The 23,265-nt window shown below is 37.2% G+C and overlaps 1 protein-coding gene across 1 annotated transcript; it reads right to left on the bottom strand.

Annotated features, from left to right (window-relative positions):
- Positions 1 to 8,957: 8,957 nt before the first annotated feature.
- On the bottom strand, positions 8,958 to 12,388 carry LOC116247432 (probable caffeoyl-CoA O-methyltransferase At4g26220). The gene is made up of 5 exons (XM_031619616.1): positions 12,370 to 12,388; positions 11,283 to 11,509; positions 10,413 to 10,466; positions 10,197 to 10,331; positions 8,958 to 9,272 (listed from the first exon to the last, which is right to left on the bottom strand). Exons 1-5 carry the CDS (start codon positions 12,386 to 12,388, stop codon positions 8,958 to 8,960), a joined length of 750 nt encoding a protein of 249 aa, XP_031475476.1.
- Positions 12,389 to 23,265: the final 10,877 nt, after the last annotated feature.

Here is a 23,265-nt window from a genome sequence, read left to right as displayed (position 1 = left end):
CAAAATAGACACGACTTAAATTTGATTTGAGTGATATTTCTACAACCCATGCTTTTGATTTGATCCATTGTGATATTTGGGGCCCTTACACCCAATCCACTATTTCTGGTGCCTATTACTTTTTTAGTATTGTACATGATTTTTCACGTGCCACATGGATTTGATTAAAAGGGCATAAGTTTGAAGCGCTTCACGTCATCAAAATTTTTTTTGCCTTAATCAAAACACAATTTAATTGCCAAATTAAATCTTTACATTTCGATAATGGGACTGAGTTTTTCTCACTCGAAATGAAAGAATTTTTACAAAATCAGGGGACTACCTATCAGCATTTATAGTTGCGTGCTACACCACAACAAAATGGTGTAGTAGAGCGTAAACATAGGCACCTCCTCAAGGTTGTGAGGGCTCTTTGATTTGAATCAAACCTTCCCATGCAGTTTTGGGGGGAATGCATCTTAATGGCTGCCTATTTGATAAATCTTATTCCCTCTTCAAAACTTGATGGAAAAACCCCTTTAGAAAGATTGTTTAAGAAGAAGCCCAATATTAAACACTTGAAAATTTTTGGGTCACTATGCTACGCCACTAACACTAGCCACAAAAAAGATAAATTCGAGCATCGAGCGTCCAAATGCATATTTATTGGATACCTTGATGGGCAAAAAACATATAGGTTGTGTGACATAGAAACTCACATAGTGTTTTCTAGTCCAGACGTCATGTTTTATGAACATATTTTCCATTTTCAAAACAAAAAGAATGACAAAAATAATGTTGTTTTACCCATATCTTACAACCAAGATGAAGTTGAATACCAAGAAAAAACCAATAGAATGTTCCCTAGCACACCACTAGACCTAGACACAACCCACTTAGAGAGTGAAAACCCTTTGAATCTTGAGAGAAAACATCTAGAAAAATCTACGATACCCATCAAGTCCAACTCATCTTTTGATCTAACCCAAATCCAACTCCCGGATCCGATAGACAACAAGATGACTCTATTGTATCCCTAGATTCCGACGAGCTAAACTCTAACCTTGATTTGAATCAGACTTCCAGACCTATTAGGGATCCGCTCGGGTAAAAATGTCCACAACATGGTTGAAAGACTACTTTTGTACCATCTTCACCTCACCTTCAACCAATAGTCCTCTCATGTCAAATCGCAAACAAGGAACAATGTATGACTTGAACAAGTTTATCTCGTTTCAATGTTTTTCTAACAAACATTTTGTGTTTCTCACCTCTCCGATGTCTAAATCTGAGCTTCAAAATTATGAAGAAGCTTCCCAGTACAAGGAATGACAAGATGTCGTAGATTGCGAAAGTCATGCACTTCAAGAGAATAAAGACTTGGACAATTACGACGCTTCCAAAAGGAGTGAAGCCAATTGGGAGTAAATGAGTCTACAAAATCAAGTTGAGATCGAATGAATCTATTGAACAATATAAAACTCGTTTGGTGGCTAAAGGATACTCTCAACGGGAGGGGCTGGATTACAAGGAAACTTTTGCACTAGTTGCAAATATGGTAACAATACACACCTTTCTCACTATTGCAGCTGATCAAGATTGGATCAAGTGCCAAATGGATGTTAATAATGCATTCTTGCCTAGAGACTTACATAAAGAAGTATACATGAAAATGCCACAGGGATTTGCAAAACAGGGGCAGAACCATGTATGTAAATTGCACAAATCTTTTTATGGGTTGAAACAATCCACAGGAAATTGATTTTATAAGCTTTCAACTTCTCTTTAAGAATACAGGTTCACACAATCCAAAAGTGATCATACACTATTCACCTTTAGAAGCGGTAAAGTTTTTTATCGCTATCCTAATATATTTCGATGATTTATTATTGCGGGTAATACAGAAAAAGCAGTTGACAACTTCAAAACTCTCTCATGCAAAAAATTTCACATAAATGATTTGGAAAAACCCAAATATTTTTTAGGAATTGAAATTGCCCGCTCAACCAAAGGAATATACATTTCTCAACAAAAATATGCAACTAACATTATTTATGAAGGAGGTCTTTTGGGAGCAAAACTGGCTGATACTCCTATGGAACAAAAGCATAATTTAGAGATTGAGCATGAAGACTTCATCAAGGATCCGACGCAATACTGCCAAATTGTTGGGAGGTTAATATATTTGAGCATTACTCGGTCAGACACACAATATGCGGTACATGTGTTAAGCTGGTTCATGCTACAACCCAAACTACTACATCTACAAGCTACATTCTACGTCATTCACTACCTCAAAAAACATCCTGGTCAAGGCATTTTTATGAGCAAAGAAAATAATATGGAATTAAGTGCTTTCTGCGATTTAGATTGGGCCACGTGTCAACAAACACGATGTTCTGTCACCGGTTATTGTGTTTTTCTTGGATCAGTGCCTATATCTTGTAAGACAAAGAAATAAAACACAGTATCCAAATTATCCGTAGAAGCAAAATATAGATCCATGGCTAATGTAGTATATGAGATTACATGGCTAAGGTATCTATTATATGACATGGATTTTAGTAAAAAATGCAAGTAATAGTATACTGCGACAATCAAACTGCATTACACATTATTGTGATTCCAGTGTTTCATGAACGGACAAAACACATCGAACTTGACTGTCATGTTGTACGAGAGAAATTGCTTCAAGGGATAATATTAACATGCTATATTCGAAGCAAGGGTCAAATAGCCAATATATTTACTAAGGCGCTTGGAAAAGAAGGTTTTAATTATCTTTTATGCAAACTGGGTGTCACAAATCTTTACACGCCAGTTTGAGGGGAGTGTTAAAGTTAATTGTAAAATTAGTTAGGTTTGTCTTGAACGTTAGAGAGTCGCATACTACAAACGACTAATTTTTCCAACGTTCAAGACTCCAACGTGTCTCTTTTTTTCCAACGTTTCTTTTTATTCTCCTTCCTTGTTTAGCACTCTCTCATTAAGAATTTTCCCTTGTACCGTTGCAATGAGACGTTGTACCATTCTTGTATATATATCACCGTGTAATGAAAAGAGATATAATTTCAACTCAGCCATTTCTGCTTGGTGCCTCTTGGTGCTACGTTCTTCATGAAGAATTTTCACATCATTTGAATTGGCCTTGCCGATCTGATTTTGCACGAAACGGGATATGAAGACCATCTGAATATCATCACCATCAAAGTCTCTCTTTCATTTCCCATTGTTGGCCTTTGCAACAATAAAACCTTCCACTTCTCTACTCTCACCTAGAGGATGCAGTTGAGGAGCACGATATCTTCCAAGGCCTCGGTAATCTGATCCATCCGAATGGCCTCTGCATACACGAGATGCGCTCCTCGATTCCTTCACCAAACCGGCGACCCCGATCTTGAATGTTTCTTCCAGCTTGCTATATGAATATTGAGTCAAATGAAATCAAAACATAAGGCGCTCTTTTAAAAATGGCTAATAATATGTTCTTAAATGAAAATAGCCGGCTGTGACACTGACCCCTATATGGTTGAGTGCGACCGCGTTGGGAACGCGAGAAACTCTTTGGAGTTCTCCGGATCTGGATCGACCACGTATACCAAATTGTCCAACACTTGGACCTCTTTCTCTGTAAGGCTGCAAATGGATCGGGTGAAGACCGATTCCTATTTCGGTTCTAATACAGGGATTCGGATACAATATTCGGGTCCCAAGCATCATATCTTTTGAAGCGAAACGAAACTATATTGGGAGGCCAAATTCATTTTTAAGCTTTAGAAATTTTAATCACCTACCCATTATGGGCATTTTGTTTTTGAACTTAGCATCTCTTTGGTTGATAACTTATAACTCTCATGTCTCACATAACAGTTTGACAATGGAAATAGTTAACTTGTCACTAATGGGAAGAGTTACCTTGTCACCGTCCCATGAATCTGCCTTAAATATTAAAAAAAAAGTTAATCAAATATTATATTACAATGTTTCATGCATTCATATGACAATAACAATCTATTACAGTTGTCAAATGCCCCCAAAACGCTTTCGACTATCGCTGTACGAACTCAGAAGGTCAGATAGATTGAAACAAATGGTAATACAAGCTTTTTAGTTAACACACATGCATAAAGAATTAGTGTTAACCAATAGCACCATTCACTTTCTTGATATTGTACTCTTCATATATCACTATGCACCATGTACATATCTCCATACTGAATCATGCATGAAACTCACATAACATATGTATTTTGATGAACTCGGTACCGTTTTGAGTAACTAGAAGACCCTTGCGCCTCATCAGTTGGTGGCCCTTGCACCTCAACATTTGGTGGTCAAGATGAAGCTAAGGTACAATCCCATTTAATAAGGGAAGAACTACAATATATTAGAGCAACACAATGATGTTGAAGAGTTACAGCCTTACAGGAAAACTTCATGAGTCTCTTGCTTTCAACTTCCCTCACCATCACTGTAAAACTTCATGACCTTATGCAAGGGTGGGCATCTGGTCCAGTATCAGATGGTCTTTCGGTTACTCAACCTAGGTCAAGCTGGGCCTAGGGCATAAAAAACGGCCTCTAGCTAGCCTGACTACTTCTAGGGTAGGGTTTGACTATATATATATATATATATATAAAACTTTGTACACTTTAAATGTTTTTTATTAAATTTAGGTCGGATTGAGCCAGGCCCTGACCTGGACCTCAATGGCCTGGCCAGGGCCCGAGCCCCACAGTGAATCGGGCCCCGGCCAGCTCCAGCCCTAGGTCCCGTTTGCTGTCAACTTGCCTCACGAGTCACGCCCACCTCTCTGAGGCCATTAATTATGTGCCTTACATGTTCCCTTGTCCACCACACCCATTTCTCTTATTGCAATCAAGGGATGACTGATTTTTTTTTTTTTTTTTTTTTTTTTTTTTTTTTTTTTTTTTTTACATGGGTCTTAGGTATTTATGATTATGGAGCAAGAAGCCGAAATAAAAATCTTATAATAATTAATGAACACCTGGTAGCATTTATAATAATTATAAAACTCGAAATGAGAAAACTTTATAATAAGGAACATGATTTACCAAGAGTAAACCTGAAATTGAGAAACCTGGTAGCAAGTAATTAAACCCCACATGTTGTTTGTAAACCAACTAACAAAACTCCTTTCTTAGCAAAACTCCTTGCCGAGTAGGAGATGCCTATCCCCAAGGGGGTTTGCGACCAGATTTCATTTCGATTTTCCATAGGCCAACTTTTTGTGTTGCAAATAACGGGACATCGATGCACAAGTTGAAGCGCAGTGGGGCAGCATCTCGAGACATCAACACAGACCCTATATTCCAAGGGATGATGGGTTGGGTAGGGGTTTCGACTTTTTTGAGCAGTGGGTCAAACTACGCTCACCAAAGTAGGAGATGCTCGCTAACCCAGTGGGTCAAACTACGCTCACCAAAGTAGGAGATGCTCGCTAACCCACTTTGTTCAGGATTTTGACTTTCTGCCCTAGTGTTGTGCAGATGTTTACCTCCACCACAGATCCTATTGGATGAAGCTAGTCGGGATTTATGTAGATCTTCACTGTGAACTTGAACGTTGGCAGGGCATGGAATGGGCCTATTGCCTCATGAATTTTCTTGTGGTGTTAACTTCATGAAGCTTGGTGTTTAGGGCTCACACTGAATCCATCTATTAGTAAAACACAAATATGGATCTAATGTATTACTCAATTTAGGCATTGAGATGAGACTAAATATGACCCCAAAAAAAAGAAAAATGACATATGACTGATACATTTGTTTTACTAATAGTTGGATTTAAACTGAGCCTCAAACACCTAGCTTTATGAGGATAAAAATAAAGAGGGATCCCACTCGTTTTCCGTTGGGATGCAGAGGACCGGTAAGCCAGCCGGCATTGGGGAATGTTGCCGACGGCCACCCTATGGGTATAATCGTGGGAGAGAGAGAGAGAGACAGTTGAGGAAGGGAGGGAGGGGTCAGGGTGAGAAAGAGAATTTTTTTTTTAAAAAAAAAAGCGGTATTGGGGCGGTCCGCGGTCCGATCAAATAAACGGATGGCTCTCATCAGCTATATATATATATATATATATATATATATATATATATATATATATGAAATTGCATATTGTAAGCCTGTTGATCGAATACAATAGGTTCGACCTAATAAGCATGAACGAGAATGTGTGCTAGTTAAATTAATTTTATATTATACTTGCAGCCACTGACATCCTGCCACCAATTAAGAGTTGATTTCCACTTAACAATCATTTAAATCACATCTTCAGGGCTTTGTAGGTGTGCTGGGGGCTGGGAAAGCAGCCTGTGCTGAGAGATTTTGTGGTTCGCCTCAGGTATAAAAACCCCAAACACATGTCCTCTGCCCCATTGGTCATGTGTGGAACCCTAGAACGACAAAAACAGTGTCTTTGGGACGCACTGGACAGCGTTCTGCATGTCTCGCTTCTTGCATGGGCCTCACCTTGATCAGGTACCGAAGGGGGTGAAACTTTTCGCTAGTTGCATTAGAAAAGTTTTGGTAGCAAGATACTAGTATCAATGTCTTGTGAACATCAATTCTAGTGTTCAATGAATTCGCCCTAATCTTTTGGACAGATAATAATACACTCGTAGAGTGTTCCTGCTGCTATAAGACTCCAAGGGATACAATCTTAATTTTTTTTACATAATAAGCCTATTGGATTTGTTTTCCATTAGTATTTATCCAAATTGGGCTGTTCTGGCCTAGATTTTGGACAGTCAGGCTAGGCCGACTGTGGTCATAAGCTGCAGACTAACTTGAGTTTAACTTCTGATTTTGTGAGGCTATGATACACTAGTTGAAGGGTGTACAGTAAAATAACCCATATTCTAAAATAACCCCACAACCGAGGAGTTGGGGGTTGGCTTCACCTCTGGTGAACTGCTAGACTCATGTCAGATTTGGATCAATATTTTAAGTAAGATCTAATTAATATCCATGGAAATAAATGTTTGATTCTGCTTCCCTCTTTGAGTGTAAAAAGATATCTCTATCTTTATCTCTATGGCATTCTGACTCCTATTCCTCGCCGCAGAATCCTGTAGGTGTTGGTGTTTTGAATTCAGATGGGGACTAAAGGAATGCAGTTTGCATCAGATATATATACATATATATATATACGTTTCAAGCTATAAGCAGTCCGACACTGACATGTTGTGTTAGATCACAACTTTTATCAATCCGAACAACCATGAAAGTTAAGCATACTTCCCTTTTCAATGCTTAGTGACCATTCAATGAAGAGAGATACGCAGGGGTGCTAAACATTCTACATTCAACATCTAATCTATAACCATTAATAGCTAATTAAATCTCAGTTAGCAGCTCCTCACTAGACTACCAACCGACAACACGCATTTGATTACCTTGACACGTTGGATTTTCAGATCCATGGACTTTAACATCAGTCCATCTGTCTGTCACCCTTGTCTAAGAAGGCAGATTGTGTGTTATGGGGAAGATGGGGGAGCATCTTGTGCTGCCCAGTAGCAGAGCTATAGCGTTGGCTGGCGGCTACACCAAGCCTTCAAAAATCACATGCAATACTCATATCAAACGTGGGATGACGACTCAATCTGCTATGTTTGATGGACTTGTAATGGCCTCTCAAGTTTGTGACATTTACAGATTACGTTGATAATGATAAGGAAATCTCTCCAGTTAAATCCTTGATTGAGTTTCTTCTAGTAAATGAGTAGATACTGTTAGAGATAAGGTTGCCGATCCAACGTTCATGCCAACTTACAACGTAAATCAAATTTTGAATTTCAAGCCAAAGAAATACAATTGATGTGAAAAACAGGAAAACAACTAATGCTTCAACGCATGAAGATGACAAAATCTATTTCAAAGGGAATGAAATTCAAATTTGTAATCAAGATCCATTTTTTTTTTTGGATCTTGATAAACCAGCCTGAAATTTCTATTAGCATTCTTTCTTCTCTAAAATTTTCTGTGGTTGTAAGAGAGGATTTCTTTTCAGAATTGAAGAGAAAGGCAAGACTTCGTGGATGTAGGTCGAGTTTGACCAAACCAAGTAATTTCTTGTGTGCTCTATCTCTCTCTCTTTCTCGCTCCCTCTTTGTCTCTCTCGTTTCAAAGGAAAATTTATTTTTTTTGCGTATAGTTCCTATAAAGTACCAAAGTTTGTGGCTTTTTAAATAAAGCCCACCTTTTTCATAAAATCTTTTAAACGAGAGACTAAACAGACGAACATCAATTAACACAAGAAATAAAAAGTTTAGCTGCAAATTCTTTTCATTATTACGCCCTCACTAAATTACATTTTAGGTGACCTGTCATTGTAATCAATGGGAGGGATGAATCGTAAGAATATAATTTAATGAAATAGATGCTGAAAAAAAAAGGAAAAAACAATTGCGCATGGTAGCTCATATTTTAAATTACAGTTGTAAAAGGGTAATCCTGAAAAAGGGTGGCAAAATCACAGTTAAATTTCTTGATCAGAGAGAAGAGAAGTTAACAACCCAACGCCTAGAAAAGATGCCTAAAGACCCTCACATTCTCCCTGCTTCCGAGTCTCGGACAGCATTGACAGCAGCGTATGCTTCAACTTGGGTACGAACATTTACATTTAAATTTTTTACATTTAACTACTTGAATTAGACCTAGGGAACGCAAACTTGGGCATGTTTCTGTTCTGTCATCTAAAAATTAGGCACTTTCTGAACTTTAACAACAAAATTCAACAAGTTCATGCTTTCCAATTGTTCCTATAAACGTAATACTACCAAACTTTGCAGTGAACATCGGAACATAGCAAATTAAGAGAGGAAAAAACTAGGAACCAGTTTCAAACGAATTGTTTTTTTCTCAACCAAACACATAGTTGGCCAGACAATTAGAAACAGTTTTAAGTGAGTCACTTTTCCAATGCAACACCGATCCCAAACACAGAACCAAAAATCAAGAAAGGCGCAGGCATAGAGTCACACCATCAGCGATACAAACCTGCGAGATATCAACTCGGTGATCGGTGGCCAAAAACTTGTTGAATTCCACTGTGTGCCTCCGCACTCGATCAAAGCGTTCTTGATCAGGGTCTTTTGCAGGTTCCGATACGGAGAACATTTCCTGTTCAGTCACCGAACCCGACCAGAGCGTGTTGTCATATGCAATCAGGCCACCTACTCTCACCAGCTTCATTAGGCGCTCATGGTAATGCACATTGTTCAGCTTATCTGCATCCACGAATGCAAAATCGTAGGTTCCTTCTTCTCCCTGCACCATCCATTAGAGCGACAATTTCTTATATTCTAGTTGTTTTTATATTAATGGAGAAGCCTTTCATTAGCAAGTTAAATAATTATGAATGCAGACCACCAATGACAAAAAAATTATTGTTGGTAGGAAGTTTTATCATTGAGACATTGAAAGCATGTTGAATGAGTTATCGTGATCAATATTATTAAGTTCTTTTAGGAAATGATAAAATGGTGATGTTTTGAAAGAATGCAATGCCTTTGTGACGTAAGTGATAGCATGCAGTAGCTAAGTTGTAAAGTGTATTGCTGCCATCATAACACTAACGCAATCAAGGACCTCAGAGACAAGGGAATTGGAGGAGCTTTCAGGCTTTCTTTTTTTTTTCGGTGATAAGTTGTTAACAACTCGCTCACCTGAAAAGTTTTAGGTGACACATAGATAATGAAATGCAATTCATTGAGAGTTTTCTTTCCCCCTTAAAGCCAGGGATAATATTTGTCATGCAGGAGCATCAAGTTCTAGTACCACCATTGAGGTGGGCAATGGTTCGAACGTGGTTCTACATATAGATATGAATAAAATTCTAATCCGTAAAGTAATCAGATCCATACTTAATAGAGCTTGCTTACCAAATTTGAAGGATGCTTAATTTTGAGAAATATAAGCATCTAATTGCACGTAAACATTCCGATATGTTTTTTCTACATATATTTCCTATATCTGATTTTGAATCCAACTTGGAAGCAGTTTATTTAATATTCTATAATGTAATAGTTCGATACATTGACATTCTTAAAGGCAAGAAAGTCTACAAAAAAAAAAAAAAAAACTGATGAATTCGATTTAAAAAAATTAGAACCCGATTTCATTTCAGTGCCTCTCGGATCTAGAAGCAACAGAATGGGTGGAATCCGAAATTAAGCCCACAGTACTGCTTACCTCTTTCAAAAGTTTATCCAGAAGTGGGAGTGCGTCTCCTTCAAGGAAGTCGATCTTGTGCTCTACTCCTGCCTCCTTGATGAATGGAAGGCCAATATTAGCAAACGATTCTCTATCCAGATCGATTGCCGTTATCTAAACGAAATAATAAGTCATGTTAGAAGCATATATACTTACAATTATATATATCAACATGCAAAAGAGCAATGCCTTCACCATGATCAGCATTGGAGGCCCATTGATCATACTTACAGCGCAAAGTGATGCTGCCTATGACAACATGCAAAATTTCACTAATTAGGAGGTGAAATGTTGGGGCTTTTAGATCTAGCTCCATCCGATCACAATGCATTGGGTAAGAGTGAGTGAACACCTCGGGTTGTGTGCTACGAGACTGGAGGATTTTTCTGTCCTAAACTAAACTATAGGCAGACATGGAATAATGTCAACCTTTAATCTTTTTAAGATCTATAGTTGAAAGAAGAATATAGTTGAAAGAAGAGTAAGGAGAAAAAATTGTTCATTAATGTTAGAAATCAGTAAAATATTGTCTTTTCTTTCTTTATTTTGCCTTAGTTTTTTATTTTGTAGAGCTCAACGGTCAAGATGAGTCCAACACTTAAGGTCTGTACTTACCGACCTCACTCTTTATCTCTTTCTTTCTTTCTCTCTCTCTCTCTCTCTCTCTATATATATATATATATATATATGAAAACGTGAACCATCTTGAACTGATGTTCCATGTCTAAGTTCATCAGTCTAATGTCCTTAATCGTTGAATCTAGTAGTGTACGAATTTTTTATGTGCTACTAATGACTAAAATACCTCGATTGACGAAAATGCAAAACTATTTTTGAAGACCAAAAAGAAAAAAGTAAAATGATTAAAAAGGACATTCTTTTTTTAAATAATTGACAAAATATCCCCCCTTTCCTTTTGGCCCATATGGGTTGTCTACACCCAACGAAGCATGCAACTCGCTTTCCTTAGTTGTACCATTTCTTCCTGCCTATGGAAACTCCACAATATCATGAAATATTTGCTTCCTGGATAATTATACCTGAGTCCAATATATTTCTGTTAACCTTTCTGCCTCCACCTATCGTCAGACCGTACAAGATCCTGAATTGGTCCAATATATCCACAATACTAAAGCTATAGTTCAATTTGTTTTTCCTTGTTTTAGGAGCTTCATCAGTGTGCCGCCAGAACAGGGTCAGTTCATGTCTCTGTTGCTCAAGCTCATGAACGCCAGCAAGACGATTGAGATCGGCGTCTTCACCGGCTATTCTCTTCTCACCACCGCCCTCGCCTTGCCAGAAAACGGCAAGGTATGAAGATAAACAGTTTCAAGACTGAATTGTTTCGCTAAAAAGAAGTCATGAAATCAAGCATAATCAAGTTGAATCAAAAATAGGAAAAGAGAAAAATGACACGAAGTTTATGTTGATGATTTATTTGACACGAAGCATAATCAAGTTGAATCAAATTTAAGCTTAAGATCATGAGTTTTTTGTCATCTCAGTTCACCAAACAAACAACGCTATACCTGCCAAATAAAGCTCCCTCCTTTTGGTTGGGATGTCAATATATCCAATTTGGATGGGATATCCAACTCAACTATTCCAAAGAAATCAGATATGTAAAAAGAATAAATAAAACCGATTAAGAAATCGAATCGGATTCGGATGGAACTTAGGTTTAAACAAATATCTTCTTTCGTATTCCTAACATTTTGAAAATTGACTAGATTCGATTCCAAATTCAGGTTTGAATTCAGATGTGAATTTAAAAATACAGATCGAATTTGTATTGCCAAATCAGGTTTTTGATTTGGATTTAGATTTAGATATGATTTTTCTTCATTTATATTTGAATCCAAACATATGAATATCTGAAAAAATGAATATACTTAAGAGTATCTCTTATTCAAATAAGATCAATTGACATCCTTACTCTTGGCTCGTCTCTGGTTGGAATTTGAGACCTTTAGGTTTGAAGATAGCACAAGATAAATAAATTACTTGCAGCTCACAAAATTGACATCTTCTTGTGAAAAAAAAGACGTTCTAATTGTTTTCTTATAAAAAATAATGTTACAATGATTGTTACATGTGAATTTTGTTGCATTTTGCCCTAACACATATCATGTGTTCCACTTAGCATCTTTACCTGATGATATGATGTGCATACGCGACTGATACACATTTACAGCACTGCTTTGTATAATTCGCAAATTTGGCAATGAAGCTTATGCTTCAACCAATGCCTCGCCTCACGAGAGGCTCAACTCCTCGCCTTGCTTTTTTTGCCTTTTACAACATTATTTATAATCTGTCAACAATTATTAACACATACTAGTACAAGCCCTCAAATATGTTGTTATTAAGCGAAGACCACACAGCAAACCATATTATGCGACAAACCCTAGCCGGAGGCTTGATGATGATCCCCGGCCACATCGGTGATGAGATAAAATAGACATTAATTAAAGGGTGGAGCTATGGATCTAGCAACCCGACCAGCCAGTGTTTTTATAAAACAACTACCCATTAGAGGCATAGGCAGGTGGGGTAGTCTTACCAGATTCGGATCACTTTATAGTCAATTGAAATTTTGTTAGCCATATATTTAGTGTTCCATGGAAAAAAAAATTGCCTCTACCCCTGCCACACATTCGAGGTGGTGACCAGAGCTATTGGAGCGGCGTATGTGAAGGAGAATCCCTGTAGGAGAACGGGCGGGCTGAAGTGTGGACAACCTATGAGAGAAGGTGCAAATAGCACCCGAAAATAGAAAGAGGCAGCTGCATGCACCCGATGAACAGATATGGCAGACAAACGGCAATGGCGACACTGAAGGCACTTCATATGCAATGGCAAAGCGAGAAAAGTTAGCTGGAGTGGAACTTGTTTACAAACATTTATATCTGGAGGGGCACTTATATATGTATAAAGTAGATATTAAATTTGTCAGTATAAAAATAAAGGAATTTAAAGAGCTGCATGGTGGCCTACATGTAGCTATGCCACTGCCCACATGCACAAAGAAATGAAATTGATAGAAACAGCTCCAAGGAAGGAGGAGTAAGGAGTAAGACTGGAAGTGGATTCAAGGGAGCGTCGAGTTCAGCCGAGCTCTGCATGGGGTCGAGAGCGGGATGTGGACAAGATGAACTCCGACCTGAATGCCAGAACAAAGAGGATTCATCCCAAATAAAAGACTAGCTCCCTGCATCACCCTCCTTAATTTGTTTGCCAGTCCCATCAATGCAAAAGAGCGCAAAGACCCTATGTTGCCCACCCTGAGCTTTGCTTTTAATGTGGGCAGCTCCCCACCTGTTGTTCAGCCAGGTAAAGCCAAAAGCATGGGTAAAGGAACTCCACTCGGTAATACGAGTGGGTGCCCCAACACTAGGAGTGGAACTGTGGGTAACCCTACTTACAATGTTACATGGGGTGGGGCACAGAACTCGGTCTCGCAGAGGATGGATGGACTGTTGTAGGCCGAAAAGGCAGAAAAGTGATCAGGGTTCTAAGCATTGAGTTGCAAAAGGTAACCAAGTCATATTTCAATAAGAATTTGTAAACTTCACTTAAATTCTGAAGAAAACACAAGCAATGTATTCATCAAAACACATGTTTTCTAACAATTTAAAACCTACGTTTCATCAAAACAAGGAACTTTACCTAATCAAATCCTAAGGCAACTTAGTAATTTTCCCAAAAATTTGATCACATGACAAACACAATCCAAATATCATTTCGAGTTTACAATAAAGAACTCTATTTCAATCTTCTAAATCCCCAATCAAAACCACTTTCTAGAATTGGATTATCTAATACATTAAAATTGGATTCAGATTACTGAAGCAATTCAGGATTTTGTTCATGCTGTTAATATTTGCCCCACTATGGGCCTCGTGCTAACCTTGCATCAGCCTACACAGACAGGTATTATTAGGGACCAAATAACTTCCTCAAATGGTTCCATGTCCTGTTCTTACCAAAGACATTTTTGCTTTCGGTGGGCATGTTGAATAAGCGCTGATCTTATCTCCTGATTTCCCATAAGCGACTTGTAACCTGCTGCATACCTTACTGGTAGAAAGTAAACTATATAATCACACTGTCAAGTGTCAATTAGTTGACAGATGAATTTTTTTCAAGATAATCTTGACTTCATTTGTTGTTTATGTTGTTATAATTCAGTATTAACTAGGATAAGTGTAAGTTCAAGGAAGGAACTTTTTGTCGCTATCTATTCTTAAGCTTTATTGATTTTCATCCTTGCATTTATGCAAGTTTTCCTAAAGTACCTAACAAATAACAAATACCAGCTCCAAATTGCCTACCTGTCTACTATCATGTTCACACGATTTCAGAGACTTCTTGTTACTTCCTTCTGTGGCATATCTGAATAAGATATATGCAATTAATGTGGATTTGTGGAAACACCTTGTTGGTTTAGTTGAGATCACATGTGCATAGCAAATCAGAGATGTTAGTATTTGAACAATGGGGTCTATCTTGCTGGGCTCCTTTTATGGTAATGAGTTTCATTTGAACCTATAATGATCCAAATAGGCAATTGTTTTTCTTATTACTTTTGAAAGAATACTTTTATCACTTGTTTACTTATTTTTATGGATCCAAAGATAGGTTGAGTTCTGTAATCTTCAAATTAAGTTTATCAAGCTTTAATATACATCATTTGCCTTGGGACCCAAAAGGTAGATAACAATAAGATCATTCTTTTATCAGAGCAGCATTCTGCATGCCCTCCTTGGTTGCAAGCACCAAAATCAGGTTTCAGGATTATGTTAGATTTGAACTGTACCAGCCTTTAGGTCATGAGCGAATGTTAGTTTTGGTTAGTCTTGAACATGTGTAGGGACCAACATGGTGCACCTGAGCTTGTGCTTCTTTGTGAAAGATATGTTTGATTGTTTGTTCACTACTCTTAAAAGATCTATTTGACTACTTGTTCATTGCTCTCTAGCACACACACACACACACACACCCCTATATATACATACTTTTAAATTTTAAATAATATTGTTATCTGCAGTATGACCTTAGCAATTTCTAATCTCATGCAGCACTTGTCTATTTTGTTAAATTTAAATTGATAAAAACATTTATCATGTTAGATGTTTGTGTTTATTAATCTTTTTTATAATGTAGGTAGAATTTTTGTTTTAAAATTGAATTATAGCAGTTAATGACAATTAAGAGAGAGATTCTATCAATCTATAAGATGGAAAAGCAGTGATTCGAATTGTTTACAAAAGGCTGTTTCTCAATTTTCATTAACATGTGATATGTGGACTTCAATGCAAACGTTGGGATATCTATGTGTGACTGGCTAGTATATTGACAAAAAATGGAAGTTGCATTCTTATTTTTTAATTTTACACATTGGCCACCACCTCATATTGTTAATTCTTTCATGGGACATTCAATCAAAGTTGTTTTCTATAACTGTTGATAATTGTACTACAAATGAGAGTACAACGTCAACACTGAAAACATTCATGGGAGCCCGAGGTCTTATTCCATGCTAAGGAAAGTATTTCAAGAAGGTGTGTGAGATATGCATGAACCAATTTCAAAAATTCGAGACTGCATAAAGTTTGTGAAATGATTACCAAAAAAATTACAAAGTTCATGATTGTGTTGGCAAACTACAATTGTGCAAAATAAAAATATTATCACATAATGTACCTACTCGTTGGAACAGTCGAGTAACTGATCCAAATCCGATATATTGACATCCCTACTTACGAACTTGCTTGCTTATGACCACTTCGAGGATGCCAACTCTCGTCATGCTTTACAAATTGTGGACGAAGTTAGGGACCCAACTGAGTTGCAATATGCAGTTTATAACTGAATTCGAATCTGACTCTAATGGCTGACTATGATCCGATAAAAATCCAATCCAGTTATGAGTAAATGTCAAATTTTTCTTTAGTCCGATGCAAATTAGAATTGAGAAAATATGGGTCTAAGTCCAAGTCAGAATACAAATACAATTAAGTTGAATTTGGTAGTGACTAGATTGGATACAAGCCTGGATGGTTTTCACTCCTAAACAAAGTGATTTGAAGACTAATTGCCAATGTGCATGACACTGGTAAAATTTTCAAAAATTATTTTTAGGAGCAATGCATTATCTATCTTTCCAGCACTGTATATGTGTGGTCTATATATATATATAGGCTTTAGATTATGACATCCATGGTGCTCTTTGGTTGATCAGTGAATTGAAGACCCTTTTGATATACCTAACAATGCAGACATATTCTACCAATAAAAGGTATATATTTTTCAAAATATCATGAAAAATGATCTATAAATCTAATTTGTAACCATTTAAAATTATTAATCTTAGGTTAATTTGTCAACTGATGAGGAGGCCATATAGACATCAAAAGGATCAGAATTTATTTAATCCTACACTTTTTAGCATCTCGAGTTCATTTGTACGTCTGGATATATTTATTAAAAGATTGAACTATCGGAAATTAGGCATCATGTATATTTGAAGAATTTGTAAATATATTTGTAAATCAATAAAGGCAAAATATGCAAATTAGTCTTTTTTTACCCTTGGCTAGGGACTGTGTAGTTTAGAGCTCATACTTTGTGTTGATTTGCTCATTATGATGAGTACATTGTGGTTAGAAAACTACAAATTGGTTTCTTACCTGTGTTTTGAAAAGAATTACCGAAGAATGCAAGTTTGGTGCATTTGCAGTCGTTGATTTTTAGAGTATAGAAAATAACTTGTGCCTCATATTGTGACAAATATTCAAAGGCTGATGACAACCCTCCAAAGGTTAAGTCCATACTGAAATACATTATATGGTTGAATTAATGAAAAAGTTAACCACGTCCAATCACAGCCACCTGATGCAATGTGTCAGGCAATATGCTGTGAGAAGTCAGACGATTTATCAGTCCAAACCCAGTCAGGGTAATCCACAAATCCCATATATATATATATATATAACCTACACCACCCATCTAAAGCAGATGGATGGTTAAAAAAAACAATGAGAAAATGCTGTAAACTAATACCAGATGATGAAGTGGCATGCATGACACTCAAGTTGAAGAGTGTACCATAAGACAACCCATATTGTTAAATAGCCCTGAGCCCAGAAGAGGGGAAAGGTGGGGAAGGGAGGTCGGCTTTGCCTCTTGTGAGCCACTAGAGTCATGTTACATATGGATTAGTATTTTAAGTAAGATCTGATTAATATCCATGCCAATATATGTTTGATCCTGCTTCCATCTTTGAGTGTAAAAAGACATCCCTATCTTTTCCTTTTTATTGCATTCAGACTCCAATCCCTTGCCAGTGAATTGTGTTCAGATCTGCTTCAGACAATAGTACTGTTGGTGTTTTGAATTCAGATGAGGATGAAAGGAATGCAGTCTGCATCTGTTCTATTTGCGGAGTTAATCTAAAAATATATCTTCAAGCTGTAAGCAATCCGACACTAATATGTTGCCTTAGATCACAACTTTTATCAATACTAACAAAGGCCCAGGTGATAGGCTGAGATTGGCGCGGTCCAAGTCTCCCTTGAAATTTTGCAAAAAAAAATCTACTAGGTAAAAGTTAATTTTAAAAGTTGTAATTTCGCCCTTGTTGAAACCCCAATAAGTCATACTAGGCCGATGTTGAAAATTTTAGGCCTCACTAGCAAAAAACGAAAGATTTTTGCTCCCCTAAGCTAAATGATATGTTGGCTCTGCCAACACAAAAAACAAGCTAAAAATTGGAATTGCCTTTTAATAACGTGTCTGATCGGCACACGAGTAGCTTTGTATGGGTTGATATATATTGAAACATTAGATATCTTGTTCATTGACTTTCTGAGACATATAGGCCCTCACCTCCCACGGCCATGTGTGCATATATGCATGCAAAAGTTTCCTTAAGAATCGAATTATATTTTCATAATTTCAAAAGGGAACCCAAAAAAAATGAAAATTTTAATACCAGCTCAATAAAAATACTTTTAAAGTTATATATATATATATATATATATATATATATATATATATATATATACATTTGAAATTTGACCAAGGCAGAGTTAACAAAAACCTTCCTTTTCTAGTTTAGTGCTGAATGGTTAGGCAAGTGTCCAGGATGGTGAAAATGACGAGAATATGACTGTAATAATAACAGACCGAGTTGCACACCAGGCCTCAACATGCCATGTGTTTGGGCAAGCAACGCGAAACTCCCTATTTGGGTCAAATTAAGCAAAGAAATGAAAACATAAACCACTCTTTCAAAATTGGCAAATAATATGCCTTTAAATGAAGGTAGAGAGCTTTGACCCCCAACAGTTGCCTTCGAAAATGCGATCAAAAAACTCTTTGGAGTTTTCTGGATTTCAACCGACCATGTATACCCAATTGCCCAACACTTGGTCCCTCTCTCTCTATAAGGCTGCAAATCAGGGTGGGCATCAAATTCTTTGACACTTTGGACCTCTCTGTGTCTCTATAACGCTGCCAATCAAGGTTGTGCATCAAATTATCCAACAGTACTTGGACCGCCTCTCTCTCTCTCTCTCTTCCATTCTGGGTAAGGCTGCAAATCAAGGCTGGGCATCAGGCCAGGCTGGTCCAAGGCTTGACAAAGTCAGGCTCGGGTGGCTTGTTGCCTTTCCAGGTACCTAAGCCTGGTCCACTTAGCTATCGGACTGGGCTCGAAACTTCATACCTGTTGGGTAACTGATACAATGTCTGTCTCTCTATTTGAAACCCTTAACATTTTACCTTTTATATCTTAAAAATCCTCAACAACGTGCCAAGAGATTGTATTGTAAAAGAACCTTTGATAATGCACTAAATGCTCCAAAGAGAAATATTGGCATTGCGCCGAGAGTTTCTAAGTGAAATGACTATCAGCGCACTTTGCCGGCTGGGTGCCCAACACAAGCCAGCCTGGCCTGACGATTTTTTTTATCGGCCCGGCCCAGATGTCAACTAATTGGCCCAATGTCCACACTTACTGAAGAGAAATGGAACTTATATTGGGAGGCCAAATTCACTTCTATGCTTTAGAAAATTATAACCACCTAATCATTGTGGCAATTCTGTTTTTGAATTTTTAATATAACAACTCTTTTGCTAATAACTTATTACTCTCACTGTCTCCTATAAAGCGTCCATTTGATAATGAGAACTGTTAGATTGTTACTGTTCCTTGAATTTACCCTAATGATTACATAACAATCAAATAAGACTCTATTACAATCTTTCATGCATTCATGGAACAGTAACAAGCTATTGCTGTTGTCAAACACCGCTAAAAGGCTTCCGACTATCCTTGTATCAACTTAGAAAGTCAGATGGATCAAAACAAAAGGTAATAAAGCTCTTTAGTTAATACACATGCATAAAGAATTGGTGTTAACCAACTACACGCTTCACTTTCTTGATATTGTTTTAGAGATTTACTTGTTTGCCCGACATATGTACTGTGCATGTCACTATGCACCATGTTTTCGGTTGTATCTGCATACAGAATCATGCATGAACCCACATAACATATGTATTTTGATGAACTTGGTATCTTTTTTAGTAACTTGAAGGCCCCCTTTGGAATTCTTTGGACCTCAACATTTGGTAGTCAAAATGAAGCTAGGGTACAGGCCCATTTCATTAGGGAGGAGCTACAATATATTGGAGCAACACAAATGCTATTGAAGAGTATCACAGGAAAACTGCATGACACGTTTTAAGGGTGGGCATCGGGCTAAGTATCAAATGGGCTCTAGGGTACTCGGCCCTGATCAATCAAAAATATATATTTTTCATCACAAACATATATTTAAAATGTTTTTTAATTAAAATCTGTCGGGTTGGGCCAGGTTTTTGTTTAGACCTTGATGGTTGGGTCCGGGCATAGGTCCAACGCAACTTTAAACCAGGCTTGGGCAGTCCAACACTCTTGCTTCCAATTTCCCTCACGGCCGCCTCTCGAATCCATTAATTATGTGCCTTACATATCCCCTTGTCCACCAATCCAACCTACATTTGATGCAAAAGCCAACCATTTCTCTTCATGCAATATGAAGGGAATGACAGAAAATCTTTTTAGAAAGCACATCACACAAATGGGTTTTAGGTATTTGTGATTGTGAAGCAAAAACCCGAAATGAGGAAACCTTATGATAAAAATTGGAATGAGAAACCATGTAATAAGGAACATAATGTACCTCAAAAAAACACTTGAAATTGAGAAACCTAGTAGGAAGTAATTAAAGCCCTCTTCAATGGGGTATGAGGTATATAAGCTCAACCTACAGCGGATTACCTCTGATGCTGGTGATATATAATATGCCACATTATATATGCATTAAGCAACCATATATTTTGTTGTCATTAATAATCTCAGAACCAAGAGCTCCAAACACGAATGGCGTGGATGTATGTTTACAACCTTTGGTTGGTCGATCAATTGAATTTGTTATGGGCTGAAGGAGTGTGTGTATTTGACTTTCTTAGATGGCAACATTTTCAAATGCATCCAGCTTTATTGTAGACCATATGAGATTGACTCACATGTAGAGAAAGAAAACGAGACCGTGGAGTGAAGGTACAGGTAGTGAAGAGCAGACAACTAATGCACGTCCTACTGTTAATGAATGAAAATGGGAAAACTGATAGTCCATTAGTCTATCACCATATTGTGATTCACATATACAAACTTTATTTGTTTTTCTTGTAGGCCCTTCTACACACGGCATTATTCAAGCTTTGGCTATTGCGAACTTAAGAAATAGCTCAAAACACATGATAGCAATGAACCTATTGGGCCAAGCTGCTAGAAGAGAGGCACAACATTTGACAACATACATTGGTACACAAGCACGTGATACTGTTTTCAAACCATTGTTATATCATAAGTTTTTTGAGCTTTCAGCATCATTCAGGAAAGACCTACGGTAGCGTGTACAATTATGTAATTGTTAACACCTCAAATTTTTTCATCTCAATTGATAATGTAATTTCAAAATCTTACAAAAGAATTTCACATAAAAAACTTCAATTTGAAAGCCAATTTCGAATTTAAATACAATTTAGGTTGAATCATGAATTTGACTTGTAGCACAAATCCCAAGACAAGATTGTGAGTCCACATCCTAATGGACAAGCAGCTAATCATATTGATAATTATATTGCTAGCGTACCCCTTATCCAGGAGGCCGTCCAGCTCAGACAGGATTTTTGTTATTTTCAAAGAGTACATCACACTGATGACCTTCTATTCGTATTTGCACTTTAAAAATACGAGGGTATTTTTGTAATTTCTTATGAAAAACACAACTCCATTTTAGAATAATAAAGTAAGTACCAGTAAAATGCATGTGATTCTTATTTTAATTAACTTAACAGCGTAACATGATGGGTGGAGAAGATTTATTTTTTAAGATATTCTTCCTATATGGTACTCAACCACTTGATGTTACACGTCAGCCACTCCATCAGATGCCCTAATAAATGACCTGCTTTGATAAAAAAGACTGTTATGCCATAAGCAGGGGCGGAGCCAAGGGCCCAAATCATGGACCTGGAACAGGTTCGAGATCTACTTAACATGTTTATCTACAGCCAAAAAGAAAAAATCACTCTCATGTTTATCTTCACTGCTAGTAAACACGGTTAAGTATGTACGTTTGGCCACACCACACCACTACTAGTGGATTCAGATCCAACATGCAGTTTCAACTTTCATAGTAGAATTTGAATTTGACTGAGATCTAATAAAGATCCAACACCAATTATATAGAAATGTTGAATCTTATGCAGTAGTGAGATTTGTATGCATTTAAGTAAGTGCAACTACCAGTATGACACAACACTAAATAATTGCAAATAAAGAAACATGGAGGTGCACATGGGCTTGTTGCATCCATACCAGCATGCAAACTTTTCATAGCAGCAGATTGACAAGGGGTTTCTAAATCAAACACTACCTCTAACAAAAGTGACTGACGAAAACAATAAACAGATGTAAGGAGTTACATATAAACTTTAAAGAATTTCCTTCATCTCGCATACAAATTTATACTCTCTAGTCTTTTATGAAGGTCATCTGATTTAGCTTTTTCAACATGCTGTTTAGTTATAAAGTTGCAAACAGTAATGCTGGCTCCAATTTTATGAATGCATGCATCTTTGTTTCTACTCTTGAAGAACACAATTGCATACCATTAGTGTTCATGGTAGGTACCAGTCAAAATAATTTTTATGCTTTCTCAAGCAGTGCCATCAAAGAGCAAAAACGGGGGCCTAGACCTCGAAGCAAGTCCGAACCTTTGAAGTATAAGAGTATGGTCTTGGGAGTTTCTTGTGAAAGGCAGTTCCCCCTAAGTAAATTAAGGGTAGGCTGCGGGCCAAGCTAGGGCTGGTTATTTGACACATAGGCTAGCCCGATTAAAAAAATTTGCCTGGCCGAGCTTACCAAAGTCAGGCATCTGGGGGCCCAATTCTGCCCGATATATGTACACATATTTAAAATTCATTTATTAACATTTTTCATTTTGTTTTTTTCTAACTCTTATAAGTATGTGTCTGTGTGTGTGTATATATATATATATATATATATATATATATATTCGTTGACAGTTAGTTTTTTTAGAAACTCTTGGTGCATTACCAATGACTCCATTCAAAAATTTTCATGTGTTGCTGATGGCTTCCTTAAAAACTTTTCATGTGTAGCTAATGGCTCTCTTAGAAACTCTTAGCACATTACCAAGGGTCTTTGGGATATTAAAATATGAAATGTTAAGGGTTTCAAATTATAGGTAGACATCTAACCAGGTACCCGACAGACATAAAGTTGACGGTCAGGTTCAGTATGATAACTAGGGGGCCTAGACTTGGGCTGTTGGCAAATGCTTTGGGCCAGTCCGAGCCTTGCTTTGTTGAGCATTGGTCCAGCCCGACTGGATGCCTGGCCTTAAAGCAAACATTAAAAAAAAAGCAGAAGACTTTTTATGAGAAAGCTATGTCAAAATAAAAATAA

Source organism: Nymphaea colorata, chromosome 2 (assembly GCF_008831285.2).
Source record: "Nymphaea colorata isolate Beijing-Zhang1983 chromosome 2, ASM883128v2, whole genome shotgun sequence".
Classification (NCBI taxonomy): domain Eukaryota; kingdom Viridiplantae; phylum Streptophyta; class Magnoliopsida; order Nymphaeales; family Nymphaeaceae; genus Nymphaea; species Nymphaea colorata.
Note: the sequence above shows the minus strand (reverse complement) of the source record. Positions and strands in the feature narration are given on the sequence as shown.